Genomic DNA, 17,482 nt, shown 5'->3' on the forward strand with positions numbered 1-17,482 from the left:
GTTTACCAAGCCACCGTAAGCTCAAAGAAACCTCAATACAATGATAAAGTGTACAATGGGATAAGCGAAACCTCATTTAAGCTACGTTATGCGAACCATCAAAATTCTTTTAACATAAAAAAATACAAAAACGACACTGAGTTGTCTAAGGAAGTATGGGGATTAAAAGAAAATAATTTCACAACTTCAAATAAATGGAGTATTATTAAACGCTGTAAATCATACAATCCTGCGTCAAAAATTTGTAAGCTTTGTTTAAATGAGAAGTTCGAAATATTATTTTACAAAGGAAACAATCTGCTAAACAAAAGAGCAAAAGAGGCGAATAAGTCTCTTAATGCAAACACCTCTCTTAAAACATCAGAACTCATTCTACCATAGTTTGTAAATTTTAAACGGTTTTTTATATATATATATAGTTTTGTCAACAAAATGTGGAAAGTTTTTTCCATATTTTGTTGACAAAAAGTAAAAAATAAAATGCAAGACCGGAATTTTTTTTTTTAATTAATTGATAGACTGCCTGCCCCAACCAAACCCTCAGTCGATGTAGCAACACTCCCTTGCGGGTCAGGCTAAAAGATAGTAGATGTAGCAGCACTCCCTTGCGGGTCAGGCTAATTGTCAGTCGATGTAGCAGCACTTCCTTGCAAGTCAGGCTATTTGTCAGTTGATGTAGCAGCACTCCCTTGCGAGTCAGGCTATAAGATAGTCTATGTAGCAACACTCCGCGCATGATTTGCAGTAAAAAAAAATAAAAATAAAAACATTTTGTTAAAAGAATTAAAAATCAAAACATTTTATTAAAAAAAATAAAAATAAAAACATTGTTTATATTGTTAAAAACATTCAAAATGTTTTTAAAACATTTTGGTCAATTAAATTTGCATTTTTGTGGTTTTTTTAAAAAACGATTTATTTGTAATTAAATTAATGGTTTTTACTTTCGTCCAACGCGCAAATGTTGGACGAAAGTCATAAGTAATTAAAATTGACGTATGTGTTAGCGTAAGAATCACTTTTTTCCTTCCGCTCTTCCCAAAGACAACAAACTATAGATCTATATATATATATATATATATATATATATATATATATATATATATATATATATATATATATATATATATATATATATATATATATATATATATATATATATATATATATATATATATATATATATATAACTGGTTGTCAGAAAGTTTTTCCATATTTTGTTGACATAAAAAAATTAAATTGCAAGATCGGAATTTTTTTTTTAATTAATAGACTGCCTGCCCCAACCAAACCCTCAGTCGATGTAGCAGCACTCCCTTGCGAGTCAGGCTATAAGATAGTCGATGTAGCAGCACACTGTTTGCGAGTCAGGCTATTTGTCAGTTGATGTAGCGGCACTCTGTTGCAAGTCAGGCTATAAGATAGTCGAAGTAGCAACACTCCGTACATGATTTACAGTAAAAAAAATAAAAATAAAAACATTTTATTAAAAAAAATAAAAATAAAAACATATGTTGTTTTTTAAAAACATTCTCAATGTTTTTAAAAACAAACAGAATGTTTAAATATATTCAGAATGTTTTTAAAAACATTCTGGTCAATTAAATTTGCATTTTTGCAGCTTTTTTCAAAAAAGATTAATTTGTAATTAAATTAATGGTTTTAACTTTCTGACAACGCGTAAATGTTGGATAAAAGTCAAAAGTAATTAAAAGTTTCATATTTGTTATCAAAAGAATCATTTTTTACCTTAACGTACTCCCAAATATATATATATATATGTATATATATATATATATATATATATATATATATATATATATATATATATATATATATATATATATATATATATATATATATATATATACATTTATACATATATATATATATATATATATATATATATATATATATATATATATATATATATATATATATATATATATATATATATATATATATGTATATATATATATATATATATAATATTATATGAAAATAATATTTTACACGTTTTGAAAAAAATTTTGACGAGCCCATAAAAAAGTGTTGTTAAAAAACTAAAAGGATTTTCTTTAAATTGCAATAAATCTTTTTTGTTTATTAAATACTTGAAAAATTGAGAAAATTTTTTTATGTTAGTAATGCTTTAATAAAAAAATGTGAAAACACTTCTATGTTTGTAATACTTTTATGAAAAATGGTCTTTTTATGAAAAAGTCTTTTTTGTGGTAATTATTCACAATAAAATGTTTCCTTTGTCATTTTAATTATCTTATATAGAATTTAAATAAAACTTTTGATATTTCTAATTTAGTTATTTTATTTAGAATTTGAAAGTTTTCTTTTTTTATTGTTGCCATTTTTTTGTTAATGCTGTTAAACAAAATAAATAAAGTAAAGTGTTTGTAATTCGCAATTTTATTTTAGTAAATTTATTTAATATTTATTTAAAATGTTTTGTTTTTTTTTGCATCTTTTTTTGCATTTTAATGTATTGCTTTATATGTATATATATATATATATATATATATATATATATATATATATATATATATATATATATATATATATATATACACACACACACACATATATGTATCTAATCTTGTTAGACAGAAGGTGCTTAAATCATTAAATCTTTCATCTTGCATTTAATCACCTTCCTTCTCAAAGCTTTCATCACACATCTTTCATTTTTATTTTGTTTAACATTATTTATTTACAATAAATTTTTTTTTAAATTTTCACCCACTTTGCAGGTGGTCTAGGTATGTCATCGTCTGAAATAGGTTTACTTTATCTAATTGTTTCAATTTCAATGTTCATTTTACAACTTCTTCTTGTCAGCAAGGTATGCAATAACTTTTATGACGTTTTTTGAACAAATTAATTTAAAATCTAGTTTTTTAGATATTTAAAACTATAATGAAAGATATTAATTTTTAAAATAAAGTTAACTATATACTTTTATTTAAATTTCATATTTAAAAAATATCTTTTATGAGTATAACTTGTCAAACATTTGGCTGAACCATTTTTATCAACTTGTTGAAAGAAAATAAACAAGTTGATTAGTTTTTTTTACAAAAATTTTAAGACACTGTTGCTTAGAGACAAACTTCTCTGAACTTTTTGGTTATTAAAGTTTTTGTCATAATGATTATCTTAATGGGATAAAATTTCTCTAAATATTTCATATTTTATTGAAAAAATGATTTATTGAAAAAATGAATAAAATTCCAACCTGTGTTGTGTGTAAAAGAATATGGGAAGCAGGGATGTGACTTTGACAAATAGTAACTAAACATTTTAATTTTAGATGATACACAGATTTGGTTCAAAAAAGGTAAGTTGTTTTTGAGCTTCAAAGACTATAATTTTAATGCAGTAATTTTGTTTTCAATGATGCAGTTCTATAGTGTTTGAACTTTATTTTTAGATATTTATATCATCATCTCTCATATTTGGTTCTTTAATGCCTTTGATACCTTTGATTGGTGTTATAAAAAACAAGTGAGTTTTTATGTTTTCTTATTTTGTCTAGCATATGTGTTTATTTTATTTTGTCTTTGTTTTTGCATTGTGTTTTTAATATTTAAAAGTTTTAAAACTATATATATATATATATATATATATATATATATATATATATATATATATATATATATATATATATATATATATATATATATATATTTATATCGTCCCCTCAGTATTATCTTGTTCTATCTACAAATGCAATAAATAAAATGTTCTATCTAATATATAAAATAAAAAAATAAAAAAATTACACAAATAAATACAATGTTTTATGTAATATAATTATTAATCAATTGTTATATATTTTTTGTATTTATTTTATATATTAGATGAAACATTTTATTTATTACATTTGTAGATAGAAAATGATAATACTGAGGGGATGATCAAATATTGGAAAGGGCTTTGATACAGTATTTCAATGGTGAAAAAATTATCAAAATTGAACAATTCTAGAAAAAGTTATGAGATTTTAAGTATCAAATTTTTCATATACTGAATATTTGAAGAAACTGAGGTCAAAATTTAGTTTTTATTCATCTAAATTGTTATAACTTTGTCAATTCTTATCTAAATATATAACTTAGTATCAAAAGTTATGTGTAACATTGGCCTACAAATTTATATTTTCTACCCATTGGGTGTGCCAAACCAACACCTTAAACTATTAAAAATTGGTATTTTTTTCATAAAAAAATTTTTTTTTTACAAAAGTTGTAATTTTTTCCTACAAAAAGTTACCAAAGTTTGATTCCAAATCACATACAAATGGTGGTGATATTTTAACACACCTTAGAGTCAAAAATGTTTAACCTATATAAATAAACTTATTTTTTTTTAATTAAATGTAATTAGTATGGAATTTACAATGCATACAGTAAAAGTTATATTTTTTCAAGATTTTTCATATCTTAGTGCATTATTCATCAACTTATGGGAGAGTATGCTTTTGCCCCTCTGTCCCCCATCCCCCTTTAACCTTTAACCTAAAAAATTAACTTAAAAATGAAAAGAAAAATTTTAAATCAAAAAAATTTTATTTACTTATGAAAATTTTCCAAAATTATATTTCAGACCACAAACAAATATGAAATTATCTAACTTTATATGTTTCTAAAAAAACACCTTTAAAAAATATTTATCTGACGCTAACTAAAAAAGTTTAAGAAACATGGCACAGATTTTTAGCACAAAATTCGGATCTGTAAATCACGATTAATTACAATGCATACAGTAAAAGATATATTTATGTTCATGAATAAATTTTTATTTACTTATTTTTTTATTCTTTATTTTAGTTCACTCCCAAAAAGCCTGCTAACAAAACCTTTTTTGATATAAAAGTTCCTAGAAAATAAAGAATAAAGTTAAAGAGCATGGAGATGGTTGATAAAAGACTTGTAAGGTGTAAAGTGGAAAAGTGTAAAGTGGTAAAGTTGTAGATTGTATGAGTCAAGAAAACATGAAGATGGGAGAGAATTCTGAATGGTTGAAGTGTGAGGAAAACTAGACAAAAGTTTTTAGAACATGCAGAGAAAGATAAAGTATGAAGATATTACTGCTGAACGACAAGTCAAGCAAGAAAGAGTTTTGGATGATCGAACTAGAGATGATAGATTCTTTGAGCAGCAACCATGATGGTATTTGTAGAAAAGAGAAAGAGATGCAACTTTATTTGATAGGATAGCGGCTTAACAGATTAAGCATGTCCAACTATGTTTACATTGTCTTTTTAGACCATGTCTAAAAAAGTAAGAGCATCATTAGAAGAACCAGCCTAAATCAGATAACAGTAATCCATACAATGGCAAATAAAAGATTTTTAGAGGTAGAGAATGGAATAAGTGAGAAAATAATGGCAAGCACGATAAAACGAAGCAAGGTTAAGGGATTTCAACTTTGCAATTGATTAAATATAAAAGGTCAATAGTAAACAATAGTCCAAATAGACTTAAAAAAAAGGACTCAGTATAAGGGTTGACATTGGTTAATATAGGAATGTCTACAGTTTGGTAGTTGTTTGCAGTAAATAATTGAGTTTTGTTGGAGTTAAAATTCACGACCACTGCAAGCCCCAAGTTGTTACAGAAGTGAGATCAGGTTCAAGATTGGCTGCCTGTTCTATAAGATCTCAGCAATCGAAATAAAAAATACAAGAGTAAAGGGTTCATATAAACCAACAAGAAAAAATAAAAGCTTCCATACCTGCCTGGATCCAGAAAATTATGTATGAGGTGCATTTATCGGTGGAGAGAGAAAAGACATCAGCTCAAGGACTGTAATAAAGGAAATTATGAAAAGAATCTCAGCCAGTTTTAGGGTAATAGTAAGTAATACAATGATAGGGTGAGTTTGAAAAAAAGTGCATGATAAAAGGTTTATTAAGATCATGGCATGGTCGCAACCACTTAAGGAAAATTTAACACGAGCTAGGGTCAGAGACAAGACACAAACCAAAGCATAAAGGTGAGTGATTAGGCTTGTCTAGAAAACGAGTCACAAATTAACTACCTGAGTAAGATGTTGAGAAATACAGAAAGTTAAGCTGAAACCTTACTACTAGGTGACCTTAAAACCATTAAACTGAGTTTTAGAGCTGTACCCTCATTAGGAGTTAACAGGAAGAGTTGTTTAGTCACTATCAAATAGTTACAAGCAAAAATCTCTGAGTCAATTCAAGAAGATCTATCATTCATCATCCTAGGCAGGAAACAATATAACAAAGGTTTACATCTATACCAGCCTAATAGATAAAGAAGGTGTGCAAGACCATTAAGAAAGTGTGCAGAACAATTATGTTCAACATAATTGTTCGCCCCTAAAGTCACTCCTAAACTCACCCATAAAGTCACTCCTAAAGCAGGCTATCTATAATTAACATCTGCCCTAAGATGATTGTTTTCATTGATACATTATCTCTAGCCTTTACTTAACTAAAATTTTTATTTTTCCTAGCTTTTGCCTAAAAGAGCAAGCCCTAAAAATTAGCAGAATATGGGGCAAGTAGTACTAAGTTAAATGATACCAGTTGCAGGGTGATTGTAATGATCATCATAAAAAGTTTATTTATAACATATATTTTTAGTCTAGATCAGGTCAGGTTTAATCTGACTTAAAATTTATGCTCATAAATAAATTTTAATTAATGTTCATAAATAAATTTTAATTAATGTTCATAAACATATTTTTATTTACGCTCATAACTTTTTATTTATGTTTATAAAGAAAATTTTATTAATTAATTAATTTTTTATTTACGATCATAAATAAATTTTTATTTACGATCATAAATAAACTTTTTTTTATGTTCATAAATAAATTTTTATTTATAAATTAATAAGACTGATTCAATTAAGTTGTTACTAATTATTGGTAAAAACGAGTTAACCGCTATTGTGAACTAACTTATTTGATAAAAAAACAGATTTTCAAATAATTTTTTTTGAATTAAAAACCTTCAAGTATGATTTCAAAAACTAAAGATTTAAATTAAATTTTGAAGGATAGTAAAACAGTTTCACAACTGTTTTACTATCCTTCAAAATTTCTTAAAGAAATCATTTTTTTGTTACTAAAAAACAATTGGAACCAATTCATCACTTAAAAACTTAAGTTTCTGTCATAGATAAAAATGTGTGAAAGCCAAAAACCTTTTTTGTTTTATGAAATAAAAATTTAATTTAAAAAATTTTCTAAAAGAAATAATTTTTTTATAACAAAAAAATGATTTCTTAAAGAAATATTGTGAAAAAATTATTTGAAAATCTGTTTTTTTTATCAAAAAAGTTATTTCACAATTGCGGTTAACTCGTTTTTACCAATAATTAGTTACAACTTATCTGAATTAGTTACTGACTTTATTGACATTAACTGAATAAATATAAACAATATCAAAAAACAATTTTAATGAGATTAAAGTTGTTGCTCAACTTAAATTGCTAAATGTGAAATAGTCATTTTGTAAGTAAAATGCTTTCAGTGTTACAATTCTTAACGAGGCCTGTTTATACATTAATGTTATTAATACATAAACAGGCCTTTTTATAGTTAATGTAGCAGCAACTCCTATGCATATTCTCCCTATATCAGTTGATGTATATACTAAAGCCTAGTTTTTATGTTAATTCAGATCCATTTAACGTAAATTGAGTTTAAGAAAATAAATTGGACATGTACTTGATGTATTTTATATATTTTAGTATGTTTCTGATTTTTTATATTTCATGATATTTTATCTTATATAGTTCTTGATTTTATGTTATTCAGATTATTTCTGATAATTCTTGTAGTCTCTGGTGTTTTGTAATGGTTACTGATATTTAATATAGTTCCTAATGTTTCAGGTTTTGTCAGGTCACAATCAAAGTTATCATCCCAATAAATTTTACTTGAGTAACAGTATTTACATGCTGTGCAACTTTGGAGGACTCACATATTAAGGCATATTTAGACTAACATAACTCTACCTTTAAATAGTGTCCTTCCATCTGTGATTTTTTTTTAAGTGTGTTCGCCTTCATTAGCACAAGGAGGTTATTTTTTTCAAATCTCTATTTCTAAAGCACAAGCCTTGACAATCAAGGTTGCTACATGAAGAAACAAGTTGTGGATTTGGTTAAAAAAAGGTTTTAGCCATCACTTGTGTCTCAATATTGTAATGTATGAAAATATTCATCTGATAGCATGTGAATGTTATTTTAAATTGAAATTTTTTTTTTGCATGCTTGCAGCTTTTTCAATTTTTTGTAATATTTTGTCTTAAATGTGATATATACTGTGGTACTGGTTATTGAAAGAATATTGAGATTTATTTATTTATACTTTATAATATATTTAATAACTTTTTTTTTAAATATAAATATTTGTTTATATTTTAGAATTATTCTTTGGATTATCTTGTGGATTAACCAAGTATTTGTTCGTGTTGCTATGACATCAGGTTTTACAGCTGTCAATATTTTCATAAATAACTCTGTTGAGTCAGACTTAGTTGGATTAGCTAATGGTGTTGGGATGTCGGCTTCGTGTATAGGAAGGTAAGTTTTCTATACTGTGTGTTTTCTATACTGCCTACACTGGGTTTAATATAATACAACAAAATTAGTCTTTTAAATTTTTTTTAAACCTTATAAAATTAATGAAATAAAATGTTAGTTAAAAATAAATTATTAGTTAAAAAAGTTTTTTTTTTAGGCTTTAAATTGATTTAAAAAATGTTTTTAAGTTAACTATTATTTAAACTCTGTGTATATAGAGGGGCATGGGGGGGGGGGAGAGGGACAGAAAAACAAAACCAAAGAAGATATCTATTTTCCTCAAAATTTACAATCATATAATTACAATAATATATCAACAATAATAATAATAATTATTATAATAATAACAACGATAACAATAATAAAATAAATAAGAATAAGAATATTTATAATATTATAAATAATAAAATCAAAATATAATTATGAAGAATAAATATAGATAATTAATTGACAAAAGAGTCACTCAAGCAGAATCCTGATCAAAAGAGTGACACCAAATAATTATATTAATAATATTATTTTAAAAAATAATAATAATAACATTAATAACTTTATTCATTAATAGAGCAAAAGTAACAGCAAAAATAATAGTACTCATAATAATTTTAATAATAATAGTAATAATGAAAACAGCTGTAATGAAAGTAATAAATATAGTGACAAAAACAATAAAGTTTCTATAGAAAAAGTAAGAATAAGAGAAAAAAAAAACTAAAAGAAGCAAATAATGAAAAAAAATTAAAATAACATTTTTTTCAGAATTTATTTAAATTTATTTTGTTTTAAATAAAGAAATAAAGATATATTATTTTGAAATATTGACTTTTTAAACTCATTCACAATGCACACAAGACTTTGATTCCATTCACTGATGCACTGATGTGTAATTGAATACTTACCATACCTCAAAGTTTTATAGGGAGGTACATTTAGTTTTCCATTATTAATATTTCTAGTTAAATGTGAATGTATAAATCAAGTTTCAGTGAAGAAGGTTGTAATAGAGGAAGGTAAATTTTTATTAAGGGAGTCAAAAGCAGAAGAAAAATTAGCAAATTTAACTAGTGCTTACAAGGTAGGAATTTTCAGTTTTTTGAAGAATTTTGAAGTTTCTGTATTATGGAGTTGAAAATTAATTATTCGGGTTGATTGGCGCATATTTATTAATATTACAGTTGCCAATTTGTCCCCAAACTTGACAACAGTTGAAGAGATGAGATTGAAAAATTGCAAAATGCAGATTCTCAAGGGTAGTTATATCAACATAATGGCAAATTATTGAAAGCATGCCATTAGCTCGATAAAGTTTTTTACAGAGTGCATCTATATGAAAGTTTCATGAGAGGTTCGAATCTATAAAAATACCAAGATATTTAACAATATGTGTTGGATATAAATGTCTACTATTAATTTTGATTTTAGTTATATGATTGTTGTATAAATTTTTTTGTCTTGGAGATGAACAAAATAATAGTTCAGTTTTTTCCAAGTTCAGAGGAATTAAGTTTGCATTTAGCCAATGAACTAAACTTTTTAGGTCTAAGTTTATATTCTAACACAAGGAATTATGAGACTTATTAGTATGCAAGATATTAGTATCATCAGCAAACAGAGGGACTGATAAGATATGGACAGAGTTTTTTAGATCATTGATATAAATCAAAAACGATAAATAACCAAGGACGGAATCCTGGGGAACACCACAAACTATATGTTCATTATTTGATTTGTAACCATTAATTCTAACAAACTGCTTTCGATTTGGAAGATAAGATTGAAACCAGTTACAAGCAACTCCTGGGATTCCGAAATGTTCAAGTTTAGAAATTAAAATGGTATGATACGGTATGGAACGCTTTTTGTAAGTCGATAAAAACACCACCTATGAAATGACCGGTATCCAGTGCCTTTTTTATTTTTTCGCTTATACTTATTAAAGCGTGGCGAGTAGAGTGTTATGATTGAAATTCAAACTGAAATTCATTTAAACAATTGAAGGAAATCAAAAGTGAGTATAATCTAGAGTACATTAGTTTTTCAAGGAGCTTGCTAATGTTAAAAAGAATTGAAATTGGTCTATAGTAAGTACATAAGAGCTTTCAGTCATTTTTATATACTGGAATGACACAAGATAATTTCAAAATGTCAGGAAAAATTCCATTTAAGAAGGAGATATTTAATAGCTTAGAGAGAATATGAGAAAATTCTTAATTAAAACCAATAAGAATGTTTGTGGGAATGCTGTTTGTGGGGATGCTGTTAGGATTTTTTATATTTCCTAGGTTTTAATTTAGATATAAGTGATGAGGTTTCAGAATGGTTTGTTTATGTTTTTTTGAATGGATATTTATGTATGTTTCGTTAACATTTGTACAATTTGGACGTACATTATTGACATTTTTGACATTATTAGACTTTTTATGCCTTTCCAGGTCTCACAAAGATTTTATATATTTTCTGAAAAGAATTTCTTGAAATGTATTTTTTTACTCAGTTTTATTAGATCAATTATGGTATATTTATAGCGTTTAAAGATTTTAATTTAACTATATTTATTGGATCTTTTTCTTTCACATTGTCCCTTAAATAAGATTTCGAATTTGAATTGACTTTCTTATTCCTTTAGTAATACATGGATTGAATTGACACTTGTAGCTCTTAATACTAATTTTTTTGAATGGCACAATCTAACAAAAATATTGTTTGAGAAACAAATTCTTCAAAACTGGAATTAACATCGTTTTTATTGGTAATGTCATTCCAATCAACTTTTAATAATTCAGATTTAAATAATTCTTTATTATAATTTTTAAAGTTCCTGCAGTATAAATTATGATTGCATGGTATAAATAATTTATACCATGCCTAAATTATTTATAAATTAGGACAAACAAGAAATTGAGTTAGGTGGTCAGAAATAGAATTTGTTATACTTATGAAATGATTTGGTTAGTGGTTACATTTGAAAAAATATTGTCAATGATTGAAGCAGAATGGTCAGTAACTCTCGTTGGTAGCATAATAAATGGGCTAATATTATAAGAATTAACTAAGTTTAAAAACTCAGAAGTTGCAAAGTTAAAGCTTGACTGTATTAGATCCATGTTAAAATCGCCAAGTAGAAAGACAGATTTATTTCCAGAAGATTTTTTATGGAGAAGAACAGACGTTTTATTATTGAAATCGTTTACATCTATGCTAGTGTGTCTATATATGCAACCAACAATAATATTTGAATTTTTGGGAAAATTTATTTTAACAAAAAAAGATTCTAAATTAATTGGTGTGTATATGATCAATTCATCTTTTTTTTATAAATCAATTTTTTTGATAAAGATAATAAGGTTTCACCACAAGAATATTCAATTGGTGTGTGCTCAAAATTATAATTTTGAATAATATTTGGATGTTTGGAAGAAGATTTTTTTTTTAATTTTGTTTCTACAATTCCAATAATGCTAAATTCAAAACTAATTAAAGATAACAGTTTTAATCATCAGTAACTGAAGCATGTGATGTTATAAATTTATTTAATTTGGAGGGGAAACTTTCGGAATTTAAATCCTAATTTTAACTTTCTTCTAGATAAAAATATGAAGTACCAAAAAGTTTTATCTCTACAAACACACACAAAACGTACAATAATCTTAAATAAAAATTTCAATGAAATGATGTTGATGAATTTAATATTTCTGTTTTAATTTCAAATCATTAATGATTATTTCAGGTATAAACTGAAATGACAAATGAACAAAAACATTTGTATATCGCGGGGCAATATATAACCTGCTTATTGTTATTGTTTGTTGTCTAAAAAATTAGTTTAAATGTTTTTTGATGAGGTTTATGTGTCGCAGCTCTTAAAAAATTTCACAGGACAACGAAGTTTTACTTTTTTACTTTTTTTTGCATACAATATGTTTTTCTTATAGCACTCCTCATTCTTATTTCAAATATCCAATCCTTTTTTTTCAATCACTTCAAGTTTTAAAGATATTAGGGTTCAAATCCCGAATATTTTGGGTAAAAACCCTAATATTGTCAAATAAAACCCTAATATTGTCAATAAAAGCCTGGGTCTCTAAAGCAGCGTGTTTTTTTTACAGAGATTTTAAAAAATAGACTTTTTAATTAAAATTTATTCCCAAAAAATATTGTGAAAAAACGCTACAGAGTAATAAATTAATAAAATAAGAATGTCTTTCACCAATAAAATAAAAAATATTCATTTTTATTACAAACAAATACCAGTTTTGAAATCTCTGTTAAAAAAACGCTTCTTTTGTGATTCAGGTTTATTTTTGTACTTTTAAAGAAGTTTTTTTTTTGACAATGCTAGGGATTTTACCCTAAATAATTAGGATTTGAACCCTAATATCTTAAAAACTTGACGTGAATGAAAAGGGATTCTTATTTGAAATGCAAAAAAAAGTAAAATTTCGTTGATGTTACGACAAAAAAATTGGTTATTTTTAGCTTTTGTCAAAGAAGTTTTCTAACAACTTTAGCCAAAATCAAACTAAACTATATATATATAAGTGTGGTAGAATTATGAAAAATTTAGAATGGTGAACATTTTTTAACAGTTTTATAAAAATCTATAAATATTGGTAAATCTGATTACTTATAGGGCTATATGTTTTAAAATTTTTATCTTAAAAAGTATAACAACAAAAAGCGGTAGAGCTTCTCACAAATGCTGAATATATATATATATATATATATATATATATATATATATATATATATATATATATATATATATATATATATATATATATATACATAAATAAATTTTTTATTTTATTTTAGATCTATATATATATATATATATATATATATAAATTTTTTATTTTATTTTAGATCTATATATATATATATATACATATATATATATATACATATATATATATATATATATATATATATATATATATATATATATATATATATATATATATATATATATATTTTATACAGTATCGGACAAAACGAGTGCAACCAAATAATGCTAATTTAGTTTCTTTATATAAAAGTGCTGCATTTTTTCAATTTAGAGAAATAACTATGTAACTGTTTGGAGACAAAGTTCTTCAAGTTTTATTCATCACAAAGTTCATTATTTGTACATGAAAATTAAAAAATTAATCAAAAGTATTAAAAAAAGTTGATTTCCTTCTGGACCAAACAACTGCAACTCGACAAAATGTTGACCAAGCTGTATTTCGCTATCAATATTTCGTGGCGAATCCTTTTTTATCGATCACAGCCTTGCATCTTCGAGGCATAGATTCGATCAGATGATCAATGAAACTTTGTGGAATCGTTGCCCAGGCCTTTTGGATTCGTTCAAACATTTGATCCTTATTACAAACACCTTCACGATTAATTCTGCGGTTGACGATCACCCACAGACTCTCGATAGGGTTGAGATCCGGAGATTGAGGCGGCTAATCCATCACCGATAGGTGGTTGTCTTGAAACCACTGCTTGACTACTTTTGCAGTGTGTTTCGGATCGTTGTCTTGCTGAAAAACCCATTTTATTGGCATATTCTATTCAGCTAACATGTAACATAACATCTTTCAGGATATTTTTATTCATGAAACGGTCCATTATTCCATCGTTTCGATGTATTGGACCTAGACCGTTAGCAGAAAAACACCCCCAGAATATTACATTGCCTCCACCATGCTTTACGGTCTTATGGCAGTAACGTAAATCGAGGCGTTTTCCGGCCGGTTGACGAACACAGCAAGTGCCATTGCTCCCAATGATGTTGAACTTCGATTCATCGCTGAACAGGACAGTTCGCCATTTCTGCACATTCCAGTCAATATGAGATGTAGCAAACAGGAGTCTTTTCTTCTGGTTTTTTAGTGAAAACAGCGGTTTCTTTGCAGGGCGTCTTCCACCTTTGTTACTGCTGCCAACTTCCCCCCGTAGAACGATATTTGGAACATAGTCTTGATACGGTCCATTTTTTTACGCGATATCACAAATACTTTTTTGTGACATTCCACTTATGTAATCGCCAATAATTTTCTTTCTTAGTTTCAATCCAAGACTGTCGGGAGCCATTTTTGCACTTGAAGTCATAAAAATAATAAAAATAAATAATCACGCTTCTCAAGGCTTACCGTGTTACATTTACCTTGTGATGATACAATAATGCTCTGTGGAACACAACGTCTTGGTTGGATGTGGACTGTATTGATGTAATGAAACACTTGTTGTATTTCACTTCTTGTATTGATGTTCTTCAATAAAACACTTTGATAAAACTCACTTCGATAAACTGTCTTGATAATACTGCCTGATTGACTTCCATATACTGACTGAATTACATGTCGATTTACATGTCTCTTATATAGTAAAATGAACCTGTGTGAACCTGTTCTGGAAGAATCTTGATGCTTCTTTTCGATGCATCTGGAAACTTCTGGATAATTCCTTTAATTATTAAAAAACTTCCGTGACGTTGACACGGACCAGACTTAAGAAAATGAAACAAACCAAAAATGTTGCACTTGTTTTGTCCGCTGCAAAATGGCACTTGTCAACAAAATTCTGCCTGTGTGCTGTCAGCTGATTGCTCATGCCATGGCATGCTATGACTCCAGGCTCCTGAACTGTTTGCTGTGGTAGTATAGTTCGTTTCGTTTTTAAGACATGTAAAATTAGGAACACTTTTTAGCATTGTTTGATGTTGGTTGCAAAGGTTTTGTCCAATAATATATATATATATATATATATATATATATATATATATATATATATATATATATATATATATATATATATATATATATATATATATATATATATATATATATATGTATATATATATATATATATATATATATATATATATATATATATATATATATATATATATATATAGTTCTATAGTTTGTTGGCTTTAGGAAGAGCGGAAGGAAAAAAGTGATTCTTACGCCAACACATACGTCACTTTTAATTACTTTTGACTTTCGTCCAACATTTCCGTGTTGGACGAAAGTAAAAACCATTAATTTAATTACAAATTAATCGTTTTTTAAAAAAACCACAAAAACGCAAATTTAATTGACCAGAATGTTTTTAAAAACATTCTGAATGTTTTTATAACATTTTGAATGTTTTTAACAATATAAACAATGTTTTTATTTTTATTTTTTTTAATAAAATGTTTTTATTTTTATTTTTTTTAATAAAATGTTTTTATTTTTATTTTTTTTACTGTAAATCATGCGCGGAGTGTTGCTACATCGACTATCTTATAGCCTGACTCGCAAGGGATTGCTGCTACATCGACTGACAAATAGCCTGACTCGCAAGGGAGTGCTGCTACATCGACTGACAAATAGCCTGACTCGCAAGGGAGTGCTGCTACATCGACTGACAAATAGCCTGACCCGCAAGGGAGTGCTGCTACATCGACTGAGGGTTTGGTTGGGGCAGGCAGTCTATCATTATTAAAAAAAAAAAATTCCGGTCTTGCATTTTAATTTTTACTTTTTGTCAACAAAATATCGAAAAAACTTTCGGACAACATCTAAGGGTTCTATATATATCTATATGTTTATATATATATATATATATATATATATATATATATATATATATATATATATGTATATATATATATATGTATATGTATATATATATGTGTATATATATATGTATATGTATATATATATATATATTTATTTATATATATATATATATATATATATGTATATATATATATATATATATATATATATATATATATATATATATATATATATATATTTATATATATATATATATATATATATATATATTAAAATATTTTTTATTTTATTTTAGATCTATAGGACCCGCAAGTTTTGGTAGTCTTTTTACATGGTCTTTGGCAAATAAAGGTCGTTCGTTTCCATTCAACCAGTACTTTTCCTTTCTTATGATATTAGTTGTTACAATTATAGTGTCGTTTATTTCACTTTGTGTTCCCGAAAGCTTAAATAAAAAGAAAATAGAGTCCGTACAAAAATCGACTGTTACTGTGACAACCAGTGATTTTAAGCTTTAATCGTTAATAAATTTTTTATACAAGTTATTTTGTTTGTCATTTATTCACTCATTCAGTCCATTTTAGTTGTTTAGTACTCGGGACTATAAATCCTTAGAGTTGTTTTTCAAATTTTGCTCAATGCATAAAAGAATCTTTGATAAAGATAACCAAGCGTAATCACTTTATTAAATGCTTTTTTTTTCGAATTATCAAAGTTAATAATTTTTGTCTCAGTTTTTTTTTTAGTTTGTGTATTTAACCATATACATTAAAGTTTACAATGCAATAAACTACTAAAGTTTAGTTTAATAACTAATTAACGGAGCGACACCTGAATCGAAGTAACGGAGCGACACCTAAACCGAATTTTATTCAAAACCTATTATAATAACATCTGTTTTTTTTACGGGGTTAAGAAAAGCATGGAGTCAAGTTTGGCAGTTACCTTGAAAATTGCACGTCGCGTGGTAAAGCATCTAATGGATGAAAGCTAGAATTTTAATAGTGACAGATTTTTGTGTAAAATGTCATGAAAAATAAAATTAAGTTTTTCTCTAACGTCATTAAAGTGTATAAAAAAAAATTATAATTTACAAACACGTTTACTTTTAACAGTAGTTTTATTAATGATTTATTCCAGTTTTATATTTGCTTATTTTATTTTATATCAAGTTTTATTCGTTGATTGCTGAACCTGTCCCACACCGTTGCTCAAGTTACCCCGTTAGGACAGGTAAAACAGCTGAAGCAATATTTTCTAAAACAAATTAAATAATAAACTTTTCTCTTTCCCAAATTATCTTAACGAAAGTTAAAAAAATTTAATATAGCATATTATATGCAT

General features: G+C 26.2%; 1 protein-coding gene across 6 annotated transcripts in view; it reads left to right on the top strand.

Moving 5' to 3' along the window:
- The window catches only part of LOC136084084 (uncharacterized), a 113,338-nt gene extending 96,655 nt beyond the window's left edge, over positions 1–16,683 (top strand). For all 6 annotated transcript variants that reach the window (XM_065804227.1, XM_065804229.1, XM_065804230.1 and 3 more), the window contains 5 exons: positions 2,766–2,857; positions 3,326–3,352; positions 3,446–3,519; positions 8,424–8,582; positions 16,434–16,683. In XM_065804227.1, coding sequence (XP_065660299.1) covers positions 2,766–2,857; positions 3,326–3,352; positions 3,446–3,519; positions 8,424–8,582; positions 16,434–16,656 — 575 coding nt within the window. In that variant the 3' untranslated portion in view covers positions 16,657–16,683. The remainder of the gene's footprint in view (positions 1–2,765; positions 2,858–3,325; positions 3,353–3,445; positions 3,520–8,423; positions 8,583–16,433) is intronic.
- Positions 16,684–17,482: the final 799 nt, after the last annotated feature.

The sequence above is a fragment of the Hydra vulgaris genome, chromosome 08 (genome assembly GCF_038396675.1).
Source record: "Hydra vulgaris chromosome 08, alternate assembly HydraT2T_AEP".
Classification (NCBI taxonomy): Eukaryota; Metazoa; Cnidaria; class Hydrozoa; order Anthoathecata; family Hydridae; genus Hydra; species Hydra vulgaris.